The 13,594-nt window shown below is 40.4% G+C and overlaps 1 protein-coding gene across 2 annotated transcripts in view; it reads left to right on the top strand.

Moving 5' to 3' along the window:
- Positions 1-10,427, top strand: part of RNGTT (RNA guanylyltransferase and 5'-phosphatase) — a 209,122-nt gene extending 198,695 nt beyond the window's left edge. The window contains exons 15-17 of one of the 2 annotated variants that reach the window (XM_021089934.1): positions 6,111-6,234; positions 7,814-8,013; positions 8,678-10,425. In XM_021089934.1, coding sequence (XP_020945593.1) covers positions 6,111-6,234; positions 7,814-7,977 — 288 coding nt within the window. In that variant the 3' untranslated portion in view covers positions 7,978-8,013; positions 8,678-10,425. Of the gene's footprint in view, positions 1-6,110; positions 6,235-7,813 lie in introns of both variants that reach the window. The other variant, XM_021089928.1, reaches the window with a different exon arrangement.

Here is a 13,594-nt window from a genome sequence, read left to right as displayed (position 1 = left end):
AAGCTGAGGATTAAGCCCCAAAACCTTTTGAGTCATTTGGGGAGGAAGAAAGAAAGGGTGGAAAGGAGAAAGGAGGCAGAACAAGGCTTCTCAGAGACAGTACCAGCTTACTTTACTCAACCAGCCATCAACAGGACACAGTGGAGAAGTTATTTATGTCCTAAGAGCATAACCTGTGTTTACTGCAGAACTTCTTAAATCTTGGAATCAGATTATATAGCACCAGCTCATTTACTTTCCACATTGATTTTTGTGATACTTGCTTTTTATCAATACCAGTAACCAATGAATACTCGACTTTGCAAAGATATGTTACCCAGAGGACTCATATTGAAGCTATGGACTCCCACCAGCTAGTAGTTTGTGTGATGTCCAACACAGGCCACAGTGTTTCCCTAGAAAAGTAAAGTCCCCCACGGTGCCTCCGTGAGCTTGCTCTTCTTAGCGCCCTGGGGTGCCTCACTGCAGATCGGCAACTGTGGAACTCTTCTTCTAAGACTTTTTGTTTCTGTTTAAATGTTTATCTCTTCTTATTTTTTTATACCTCTTCATAAAACACCCGTCTCATGTTTATCATCTTTCATGAAACAGTTTATTTTAGAAATTTTTTATTATTAGAATGAAAGTAAAGCATGTTTATATAGAAAGTTTGCAAAATACAGCAAAACACAGAGGAGAAAATAAGTCTTTTCCTCACTCCACCATCTACCAGTAACTACTGCCAACGTGCTGTTGTCTCACCTGCCCAGTTATTTCATGTGAAGTTTTATCGTATTTTGAATAGTAACTGTACCTAACTCTGGTTTGATGAAAAGGTAATACTCTGTAGTTTAGTGGGGATTCCGTACCCTGGAGTTGTGACTCATCTGTAATGACCTTTGAGATAAATAAAACAGAGTTCTAGCTGCCTTCTTTTTATTGGCTCCTTTCACTAGTTGAACTCTGGATCCGAGGGCTTGGAGACCCCACCATTCAGGTGAGAGACTTGCTGTTTCTGTGCTTCTGACAACCCAGCAAGTGTGAGGTGTGTTATTTATACAGTGGTTCTTCATTATAAAAGTACAAACAAATGGATTTTAGCAGTGGTTTTTTTTAAGTGGTTAAGTCGAGGGCATTTTTAAAAAGGGTAACTTGGAGTTCCCTAGTGGCTCAGTGGTTTAAAGATCCAGTGTTGTCACTGCTTTGGCTCTGGTCACTGCTGTGGCATGGATTTCATCCCTGGCCTGGAAACTTTTGTATGCCATGGGCACAGCCAAAAAAAAAGGAAAAAAAGAAAAAAAAAAAAGAAAGAAACTTCTGAAGGGTGTTTTATTTCTTCCAGTAAATGGATACACTTTCTAAAAGCAATATATCAAGGCCTTACTATCAGGTAGTAGTTCTAAAAAATTGTCTAATAATTCAGAGTAAGCTGTTTGTATTATTCTCACGCCACAAGGAAAACTTTTATAATTCCATTTCATTTCTGATTTATTTGTTGTTTTATTTTCTCTGCTCTCATTCATAAGTACTAGACATTGAAGTTGCTTACATGAAAATAAGGTTTTTGTTTGAGTTTGTCTGCTTGAAATATGTTTTAACAGTTCACCTTCTGTTACACCACGGAGTTAGAGCTTGAGCAGTACTATAAGCTCAGAAAAGAAAAAAATGGTCACCTTAGTTTAGCTCCAGATAGCAGCAATTCACAAAAGATGAGGTAGAAACTTCTAAGTATGTACATATATTCATATTTAGAGTCTCATCGTTACTCTTTTTCTCTCTCTCCTTCTCCCACCCTCTCTCTTTGTCTCAATAATAGTGTTTAAATTCTGACTATAACAAGTGGTGTGTATTAATACTTTCTTCACATAGCCTGGAGTGTTGAACAGTAATTTTTTTCATATAAAATCCTGGTAGAGGACCCAATGGCGTACTCTAGGGCTGAAGCAGAGAAAACACAAGGTGAGCCTGGAGTAGTGTCTTGTGTTGCCAGGAATTAAATGCTAAAAGTAAATAAGCAAATAAGTAAAAGTGGAAGCAAGTTAGTTAAAGGGACACAGGCGCCAAACTGAGAGAGTTCCTGGTGGCTAAAACTGGAATTATTTGAGCAAGAAAATAAATGACAGCAGTATTTTATTATAAGCCAATGAATAAAATAAATATCCACGAGTTCTTATTGATACAAATAAGCAAATAAACGAGGGAAAAGGGATAAATCTTCCTTACAGAAGAAGTCCAGATAATAAATGTAGAAAGGATGGAAAAATAGAAAATTCCATTAGAATACCACAGTAATAATTGCTGCAGGCAGGATTCACGGATGAATGCCAAAATTAATGAGCGAAATTTTTAAGAAGAAAAGGGGATATTTTGCATAGCCTCAAAGTATCTCTCCCAGGAAATGTATTGATTTCAGCGGTAGTTTTAGTAAAAGTCCACAAATTCTTTGATACCCATCCTTCCAGGAAGTGGCTTAATTCCCTTGTCCTTGAGCTGGGCTGGGCATAGTAACCCATAACTAATAACATGTGAACAGGGAAGAAACAGCAGCGTTAGAGCAGAGAAAGCTGGCGGATACTGTCTTTGCCCGAGTGATCAGGGTTTACACCACCAGTAAGAAGTCACATTGATCTTCTCTACCCTCCAGATATTTCATAGTAAAAAAGGCACTTCATCTCTCTGGCATTCTGTCCCCAAGTTCATAATCACAGTCTAATCACGAGAAGACATCAGAAAGTCCCAAATTGAGGAACATTCTGCGGAATATCTGACTAGCACTCTTTAGGAATGTCAGGGAAAGCCTGAGAAACTGTCATAGATCAGAAGAGACGAAGCACATGTGACAACTAAGTACAATGCAGTTTCCTAGATTGGATCCCAGAGCAGATAAAGACATAAGTGGAAAAACTGATGAGGTCTGAATAAAGCCTTTGTAGTTCAGCTGATTGTGTTGTACCAACATTAATTTCTCAGAGTTGACAAATCTACTGTGTTATGCAAAAATATGACCATTAGAGGAAGTTGGGTGATGGGAAGACTGGAACTCTCTGCGTATCTTTCCAGCTTTTCTGTAGATCTAAAATTATCTCAAGATTTAAAGTAAAACAAACAAAAAACAAAACAAAACACCAGCTTACCGGTGTCTTTTTCAGTCTAAGAATATTAGTTACTTTAAAGTATCTCTCAAGCAAATTAGTTCAGAGAAATCGTCCTCCTCCCCACATCTTGTACAGTCTCTCTGTGTAAGAAAGATGAGCTCTTGATAACAGAACAGCTCTCACAAAGCAGGGACAGTAAATTCTAGAGGCTTGTGCCGCGAGGCTGGAGATCGAAATGCATCTTTCCTGCTCTGTGCAGCTTGGTTCATCCAGCACTGATGGTTTAACTTTGGCGACTTGGTAGTGTGTCCAAAATTTAAGTTACAGAAATGGTTCTATTAAAAAAGTGCAGAGAGGAACAACCGTCGTGCTGCCTGCCTCTGTCTTGGGCCCTTTATTCCAGGTATTTTCATTGACCTGATAAACTACAATCTTCAGAGGTACTAGATGTGGTTTCATCTGACTGTATCTTAACCTCATGTTATTGGTAGATTCAAATGGTATAAAAACTATAGTACTCAATAAGATGGATACATGAAGAAAATTTTCTTCTATAAAAAATGCAGTATCTTTTTCTTTTCAAAAATGGTAAAAATCTCATTAATCCAATGTAATTATGGGTACAGATGTGAAATCCTGATTTATAAATATTTTATTCTTATTACTTTCAAGTTCTCATTAACTCAAACTAGGATAACAGAGCTGATTATAAAAGGCCTAACCAGATCCTGTTTTAATAAATAATAATATGTGATTGGCTGAGGATGATTATTGTCATGGTAACAAATTAGAATTTGGATACTAAAACTCCTTCCCACCAACCATTCTCTTGGTCTGGCCATTAGTGAAAACTGTCTTTAGTGTGTACACACAGGAGAGGTATTGTTTCTATCAGTTAAATGTGTTTTATTACCTAACCAAATGAGTACCTTGCAGCGTTTCTATCTTGAGAATATAACTGGTATGATCAGTGAAGAACAATGTACTGTTCTTAAACATGGATATATGTTTAGGTTGGCATAATGGCAGGTGCATGCATTCTCTGGAAAGCTCTGTTTCCCAGACTGTTAATGCATGCCCAAGTGGATTCACAGCTACTTAATAATACTGCCTAATTGCTGTCGTCAGAGTGAGCAAAACACAACATATAGCAATTCTGACACTAGGAACACAAGAATGATAACCTGTATGATAAAGATGTCCTATGATTGCAAGTTGGTGAAAACACAGACTGCACCTTGTTGATGGCAGGGCATTCTTGTAACTCTGTATGATGTATTTTCTTGACAGGTATTTTTGACGTGTACCTTTCCATGTCATCTTGGTTTCTTTATTTAATTTACTCGTAAACTTCTTCTAAAAAATAAGCAGTGTTTCATTTCCTAATTTTATATTCAGTTAAGAATTTTACATGCAGGTAAGAATTTTACTAGTTGACTCCTAAATGCCAGGCACTTTCATTTATTATTGCTCCAGTGTCCCAGTGAATTAGAAACCCCTTTGCCCATTTTAGAAATTAGGAAATGGAGAATCTGAAAAATTTCGAAATTTATGTCTGTTAGACCCTTCTTATAGTATTGCCTTACCTGAATGAGTTGCCTAACACCGGAAATAGATAATGTATCAAGAATAAAAGGAGATAGAGCCCTAGGAAGGGAGGGAGGGGGGTTGAGACTAGAATATTGAATATTTGAGAATAAACTTAGCAACTTTTCTAAGCAGAACCACACTTTTGGGGCCAAGTCTGGTTCCAGTACACTGAATGTATTTGTCTTCTCAGATTTGTTGAAAATGCAAATGTAGACCAATCAAGTATAATACTCATTAAGGGAAGAGAAATACAATTTGAAAGTTTTTATGAAGACATACTCTGCCTAATCTGTGAATTGAAAGCATCTTTTAAAAATTTGCTTCCCTTCATAGTTCTAGGTGGTAGTGAATATGTGGGTAGAAAAATGAGAGCATTTCAAATAATGCTAATGAAGTTAACTGATTGCAATCTACCATATTGTGAGGAAAAGTTGTTAGCTGTGAAAGATGAGGACAGAATTAAAATATTACCATGACCGGCATTTGATTTGAAAACTGCAGAGATAAGCTTAGGTTCTTATTTATGAAAACCATCCTCACAGCCCGATGAAATATCTTTTAAAAGGCTCTATAGTTACCATGGATACTTGTAAGCTTTGATAGAGTAAGTTGTAATCCATATTCAATCATCTGAGGTGAAGCAGCCAAAAAACCTACCAACCAGTATCAAAAGTAGCTTCATCTAACACTGGAAATAGATAATGTATCAAAAAGAAGGAGGCAGAGCCCTAGGAAGGGAGGGAATGGAATTGGGACTAGAAAAATGAATATTTGAGAATAAATTTAGCAACTTTGCTAAGTAGAACATCACTTTTAGGGACAGGTCTAGGTCCTCTCAGATCTGTTGAAAATGCAAGTATAGTCCAGTCAGGTTTGGAGATGGAAAGGGCGAATAGCCTAAAGATCAGATTTTTTTTGGTTCACTATCACTGCTTTAAAAAGCACAATATTTAGGATGCACATTACCGGAATTTGATGCTAATGTTTACTCTTTACATATGTAACTTTTTCTTTTAACTAGTTTGGGGGACTTCTTAGGTTCTGACCTAGGAGTTAAGTGGCGTGACCTTCCAGAAACTTGTGGAAGCCTCTGCAGCATGCTCAATCTCTGAAAGCCAGAGGGACCCAGACAATATTGGAGGCTTTGGTCCCTATGGTAACATATTTGCATTTGGCCCAGAAGAGGCTGGCTTCTGCTTGGGTTCTTTTAATTGCTATATATTGACAGCCGTTTTCACGACTATTTATAAGATGTCAGATTAATGAGCATGTATACAAGGGAGTGCACGGCGCACCCTTGGGCTTGATGAGACTTCAGATGACAAAGAGCTCAGCGGGAAGAGGCACTGAGGTGTTTTTGGCATTCCCTAATGCGTCTGTCACGTAGTGGAAGCAAGAAGCCTGTCAAACGATTTAAATATTTTCCTCAATTCTCTTTTAAAACAGGTGACAAAAGAGCTAAAACAGTATGACAACAAAATTATAGAATGCAAATTCGAGAACAACAGCTGGGTCTTTATGAGACAGAGAACAGACAAAAGTTTTCCTAATGCCTACAACACTGCCATGGGTGAGTATGACAAGCTCCCAATGGATGTTACATCGAAGAAAAAAAAAAAAAAAAGTTAAGGTGTCAGAACCAAAATGTGTTGTCACACAGAAGTGGTTCGGCTTGTGGGGCAGAGCCATCCAGACCCCAGTCCCTGCTGGCTGGGCGAGGGCCCATGCAGGTCTGTGCCCTATGTGGCTGCAGTCCTTCTTCAACCTGTGGGCCCGGGGCCCCAGGCCCAGGAGAGGAGTTTAAAGGGCAAGAGAGTGGGTTGTGGACAAGTTGAATTTGTTGAACAACAACTATAACAAAAGCCACGATAATTGCAAATCTATTCAAAACTCTAAAAACCATCGTTTGCCAGATGGTAAGAGACAAAATTAGCAGGGGAAAATGTAATTTCCAGCTCCTAAAATAGCTTTGCAAACAATGGAGAGCAAAGTCAATGAAAACCTTAGGAGGAAAAAAAAAAAAACCACCCAAACCCTAAAACCTGGCATGGCTCTCCTTCAGGGTGTGCTCTGGGTACAGTCTGAATGCTCTGGGAATTCACAGTAGTACATTTCTTTCATGAGGAATAACACGTATTAATTAGGTCTATGAGGTAAATGACTACTGGTAGCATTTTTAGTGGAATTGGGGGAAAAAACCTAACAGAAACCAAGAGTGAAGGTTAATAGGATTATGTACTTTTAGTTCTCGGGACGTGATGATGTTGAGCAGATGATAGACTTATGAGAAAATATAGAAATTGCCATTTTGAGTCTTGCAGCTTAAAAGTTACTATTGGGAGTTCCCTTGTGGTGCAGCGGGTTAAGCATCCAATGTTGTCACTGCAGCTGGTTGCTGCTGTGGCTTGGGTTCCATTCCTTACCCAGGAACTTTTGCATGCTGCAGCCAGAAGCATGGTTGGGGTCGGGGCGGGTTGAGGGGGAGTTCCTATCATACATTCAAACATTCTTGTTGGAACTTACATCTGTGTTTAGACAAGATGAGTTAATTTCAAAAGAGGAGTAATTAAGCCAGTGTCTTTCTTTCTAAAACCAAGTGGGTGAATACAGTTTTGATCATCTAAGAAAAGATGTTTTATTTATTAGTGATTTTGTTATAATATCTTACTTCAAAAGAGTTACTGAAATGAAAAATCACACGCTCTGCCAGGTACAGTAAAGCCTCTCCTTTCAGTCAGTGGGAACGGCGGCTGGTGGAGTGTTAATGCGTCAGTGCGCCCTTCTCTCTGAGAAGAGGAGCAGGGGGGCCAACCCAGCTTCTTTAGAAACTGTGCTTAAATATGGACCAGAGCGTGATGCCCTCTACTAGGTTAATAACACCCTACAGAAACTGGAGGGATAGAAAACCATAGTGAAGGCATGCTTAAACCCAAACACTTGAAGTTTTGGTCTAGAATTAATAGTAAAGAGTAGCCAGCAGAACCGCACTCATTGCGGAGTAGGGGAGGGAGGGGCACAGTGGAAAAACCGAGTGAATCACCCACGGTGGATAAGATGAAAGTGTGTAGCCTGTTGTCCTCATCTCCCCGGGGTGAGTCGGCTGCCTTCTCGGACCCTCACGTGAGGCGCGTGTCTCCCTTTGTCCACAGCTGTGTGTAACAGCATCTCAAACCCCGTCACCAAGGAGATGCTGTTTGAGTTCATCGACAGGTGTGTGGCAGCTTCTCAAGGACAGAAACGAAAGCATCATCCGGACCCGGATGCAGAGCTGATGCCCCCACCACCTCCCAAAAGACCTCGCCCTTTGACCTAAGCCCTGCCTCCGACTTCGGATTGAGAGGAAACACGAGTGAGAAAAAATGCTGTTGCCCCGTTTTTTTGCAGCCAGAGAAATTCAAAGAGTATGGCTTGATGTTAATACACATTTGACTTTGACTTTTTTTTTTTTTTTAAAGGAAAGTATTGTAGCCAGCCTGTAAATATTTGATGCATTTGTTTCCTCAGTGCTACAGTACACCATGGACTTAAACATTTTATTTATATCTGATAAACTCAGCCTTACCTTGTGGAATATGAAGATTGAAATATCCAAAGGTTTAAACCAGATCAAAATCAATGAAAAAGAGGCCTTGTTTATATATATGGATAACTTTCGCTTTAATTTATAAAGTTAGCAATCTGGAACTGTGAGCACATAGAACACTGTATTTTTTAGAAGTTGTATTTCAACTATGGAAAATTTTCCTTTTAAAAAATTTAGGCAATGGCATTATACATTCTTGCTATCATTTATCATGGATTTCCTACATTTCTGAAATTCTTATATTCAAAAACAAATGACAAGGTTGTTAAATAGTGTACTATATCAAACAACTTGGTCTGGCTTATATCATTTTAAGAAATTGTTTCGGAAATGTAAAAGTAAAAAAGTAAAGCTGCATTTTTGTGACTCTCATCCTTTCCACAAGAAGTATATTGAGTCTTTCCATCTGTTTCTGTTCTTTGAACTGCAGGATCAGATATCCAGCGTGTCCACTCTGGCAGTGGTCTTGAATCACTTCATAGAACTAAGAGATATACCACCCGACCTGTGTGTTCTGTTTTTCTTTCTTTCTTTAATGCCAAGGCTCCTTCTGCTTTACCTCAGTGGTATCAGCACATCGTAAATTGCTTTAAAACACACAACTCACTGTGATTATGGGAGTGATATCAAACACAAACAATGTTGTATTAGTTCCCTTGCACAAAACAACAAAGGAAATGCCAGCAGACTCCTTTGATTAGAAGGTAATGTCAACGGAAGAGAATGCTGTCACTGGAAAATGCTCTCCCACTGCTAGATAAATGCAGAGGCAAAGACTAGACATCTGTAGGAACCAAACATCAAGGAAGCCAAGACATTTATTTTCAAAGCCAGAATTCTATCATACTCTATTCTGGGAGTGCTATGTCTGTTGTACGTCTGAATTTTAACGTTGACTGATAGATAATGGATTTAAAGAGTGGCTAATTGGTCTTATGCCATTGTTGAGAAACCGTGTTTTGATTCATTTGTGAAGGAACTCTGAGAATTAGCCTACTAGAGGCAAATGTATTTATTTTTAGAGGTGCAAGTTTTAAGTCTGTGTATTTAAAACAAACTTTTCATGATCTGAATTTTATATGTCTATGCATATATATGTGAGTATATGCAACAGTGTATATTCTTCTACTAATGCAGTGAAACATGAGCATCCAAACGAGTCACCAGGTAGACAAATATCTGATAGGATTTCTATATGAAATAGCACAGAGTAACCAAAAATGTATTTATATTCACCCAAGTTTTAATGTTTTTAAATAGTTTTCTCCCGTAGCGCTTTTCTGTATGAAATATTAGAGTTGTGCTTGAGCTTCTTTATTGTTCCCAAGTTATGTAACATATAATGAATTTATTCAAAAGGCATTGGAGAATTCCTTTCCTAGAGTGCTGCTTTTGTGCATTCAAGTGCTACAGGGATTGAAACATCCGATTGCCCCAGTGACTATTGAGAGATGGAAACTGGTCAAGGTTTCATGGTGTCTTATGCAAAGTGGATCTAAAAAACCAGCTCTGCAACTCGAAATGGTCGGACGCCTGCCTCACCAGGATCAGTGGCTCTTTTCACACAGTGCGTTGCTTTCTTCTGAGTCTGTATAAAGGCAGAAGCCTTTTGCAGATGTAAGAGCAAACCTTTGTCAGAGATCTTTAATGGAGTTAAAATGTTTATGGTAATTGTAACCTTTTAAATGAGTTACGTGAAAAGAGCATCTCATTTTTAATGCACCCAGATATTTTTTTTTCCTTGCCTTTGTGCATTCTCCAGGCCTTAATTTCCTTAATTTATCTCTTCCTTTCCATTGTAGTGAAGTATAATGAGTAGATCCCATTTAGCCCCTGGATGCATTACCATCTGCAGTATCATAAAAAGTCATCTAAGGAAGTTAGGCGGGTGAAATCTTGAGACAGGATTTGAGGTGTCATGAAGGAAACACTTCCTTTCTTAGCCCACTTCATCATAACTATTTTCTGATGCCTAGGTTGTGTAGATGAGAATAAGAAAACTTTCCTTTCTTGAGTTCTCATATAAAAAAGTGTTTGCTTTGTGTTTGGAAAAGATGTGGCTGACTCGACTGCCTGGATGGTTACATTTGCTTTCCGTGAAATGCTCAGAAAATGTCAGGACATTCCTTCTCTAATTGTGTGTCAGTGCGCATTGTAATAAAACAACTGATTTAAAATAACAGAAAGTGTATCTGCTTTGTCTTACTGGGGATGCCCTTGTGTACCTTTATATAACGAATGCACTTGCATCCCTTTTATTGCTGGCATCAGATCCTGCTGCTGTCAGATATACCCATCAAAATCCATCTGGTTTTGTTGCATTCTAGAGATTAGCATGTAGACTTGGAAAATCCTCTATTTTTTTTCCCTGAGACACCGAGAAATTTGCAAGTTAAAAGTCAGATACTTCCAGATGGGAGAAAACTAATGTGGTGGAGAAAGCCCTGGGCTAGACCGAGAGACCAAGTCTAGGCCCCACCTCCCTTTGGTTTTCTGTCCTCTTTAGAACTCGTTTCTGCCCTCCCCCATCCATAAAATGCCAAGGTTGGGCCATCTGATCAAAAGGACCTTTTCAGGTCTGACCTGATTCTTGTGTAAAAGCCAGTGCTTTATAAATATCCTATATTCACAATAATAGCAATATTACCATCATTGACTCTTCACCAAGCACCAGCAGTCCTCAACACAACACAACACTATTCTGTGCAGGTAGGTACCATCGTTCACCTCATTTTATAGTTGAGGAAACTTTGACCCAAAGTAGCATAGCTAGTTCGTTGTGAGCTCGGTCTTTCCAACTCTAGCACCTATTAAGTTGTCTCTTTGGTGTTAACATAGGCTCCAAGCACCTCTTTGCAAAATAAGACGAAGTTAGGAGCAGGAAAATAAATACCTGCTTAGGACCTCATTTAACAATATTTAAATGTGAGGCCATGAAAAGAAGTTTGAAAATTCTCCTGAAGAAGCTCAATTCCAAAGACGCAATTGGGAAGAAATAAGTGATTAAGTGACACACTGGGCCAGCATTTGCTGATCGTCTCGTAGTTCCCTGTCAACTCTTTGGCTCTTTGGCAGGTTGGCATCAGTCTTGGTCAACCCAGACATACCCCTCCCCTGACTTACGTGGCTGTAAGTTGGGTGTCCTCTGTGCCTGATCAGCAAGGTGGTGGTGGAGGGCACTCAAAGCAGGGGCCTCCCACTTCTAGGAAGATTTCACATTTCAAAAAAAATCCGGAGTTCCCGTTGAGGCGCAGCGGAAACAAATCTGACTAGGAACCATGAGGTTGCAGCTTCAATCCCTGGCCTTGCTCAGTGGATTAAGGATCTGGCGTTGCCGTGAGCTGTGGTGTAGGTCGCAGATGTGGCTCGGATCCTGTGTGGCTGTGGCTGTGGTGTAGATTAACAGCTCTGATTTGGTCCCTAGCCTGGGAACCTCCATGTGCTGTGGGTGTGGCCCTAAAAAAGCAAAAAAAAAAAAAAAAAAAAAAAAGTCAGTGCATGGATCTGCGGTTGCCAGCTGTTTTGCCACAAAAGGGCATTTCCAAAAAACTGTGTTGCCATCATTTCCTAAAATAAAGGGAATCTTCTTAATTTAGAAGAAAAGACATGCATTTACATGGAACAGATCCTGATTTAGGAAAGTCTCACTACACTGCCCTTTGCTTCTACATCTAACCCCAAACTGGTGAAAACTTTCTTATGGACCACTGTTGGGAATCACGACATAGGTGAAATTCCAGACAGGGGATCGTAAGTGGGGAGAAGAGCCGAAAAACATCAGGGAAGAAGCAGCCCCTGGCTCCATAGCTGAGGGTCATTTTCATGGCTACAGCTGACCATGGTCCAGTTACAGAATGGTTGTCACATCTGTTGATTTCATTGTGCTCTTGTGACCATGAGGTGTCTAGGTGAACAGGGAACTTATCTGAACGTTTAAAAATACCCAAAGAGAATGAAACCCTCAACTATTTGAGGTACAAAAATGAGCATAGCCAAATACAACACAGAAAAACAGTTTGGCATTGACAACGAATCACACCAACAGAGTCACCCGTGTTCACAACTTTGGCACAAGGTCCCATTTCCCTTCAGATCACTGCCTCCGGAATGATCTTTTGAAACTGCAAAATGGCTCCCCTTACTCCTCCCCAGTCAGAGCTCCATGGCCTGTGACCTCAAAGGCCCTCTGGGACCTGGCCTCCAGCGTGTATCCAGGTTTAGGTGTCACAGCAATGGGACTCCTGGCCGTCCCAGAACTCCAGGCTCTCTGCACCTGGGAACCTTCAGAGCACATCAGACTTCTGCATCTGTCAGAAATCCCCAAGCTCCCTTCCTCTCAGGATCCCCCTGGATGTCACTCAGTGTCGTGATGGGCTCCGCAGGCAGAGGTCCCTATCATACTCAGCGCAGGGCTTGGCAGGGGTAGGCACCTGCCAGTGATGAGGGTGGGAGGCTCACAGGCCTTTTTGTACTTGGCTCTTGAAACTCAGCCAAGACGCGTGTGCTCTGTCTCCCTTGGGTAGACATAAAGTAACATCTTTCTTTGACCCTTTAGTTTCTCATCATCACAGAAGCACCCATACATCTCTCGTTTCTTCAGCATTTCTTCAGAGCCCATCTCTGACACATCTTGTATTTAATCCTGATTAGAAGCATCTTGTGTGTTCTTGCCTTTTGCCCTGCAAATGAGTGCTTCTGAGGGAACCTTCTCAGCAGGGGGAATCTTCAGAAAGTGCCCTGGTCCCCTCGCTGGGATCCACTCTGAGGGAGGTGTGAGGGAAGCAGGGCTTTTCGTCACATCTTATTTTTCACTGTGGCTTCACAGAGCTTGCCACACCTGAAACCAGAAGGCTCCTTCTCCCTACCACCTACTCCCGCCCAACTTCAGATGTTTTCAGAGAGAAAGTCTTTGGGTAACAGCTGAGGCTTTTCAGTTCGTTTTAAAAATAAACACCAGTCCGTGATCCCTGAGCGTGAATTGGTGCTTCTAGCCATGGCTTTTCAAGTGGGAAAGGCAAGTGAAAGATAGGATTCTCATTGCTCCTCTCGGATGCTGTCTTCCAGGATCTAAAGGAACAGGGAACTTTACAGTTTCTACAGAAGTTCTAGACTATCGCAACAGCCGCCCAACTGGTATCCCAGTTTTCACGTTCCCTCTTCCCCTCCCCAACCTAGTCTCCCCACAGCTGTCTGTAGTATTTTTAGAACATGTCACAGAGCTACTCCAGACCTTCTAGTGCCTTCCAGCTCACTCATAATGAAATCCTAAATGCATACCATGGAGTTCCCACTGTGTCTCAGCGGGTTAAGAACACGACACTGTCTTTGTGGGGATGTGGGTTCAATC

Source organism: Sus scrofa, chromosome 1 (genome assembly GCF_000003025.6).
Source record: "Sus scrofa isolate TJ Tabasco breed Duroc chromosome 1, Sscrofa11.1, whole genome shotgun sequence".
NCBI classification, from domain to species: Eukaryota; Metazoa; Chordata; class Mammalia; order Artiodactyla; family Suidae; genus Sus; species Sus scrofa.
This window is presented reverse-complemented; position numbering and strand designations above follow the sequence as displayed.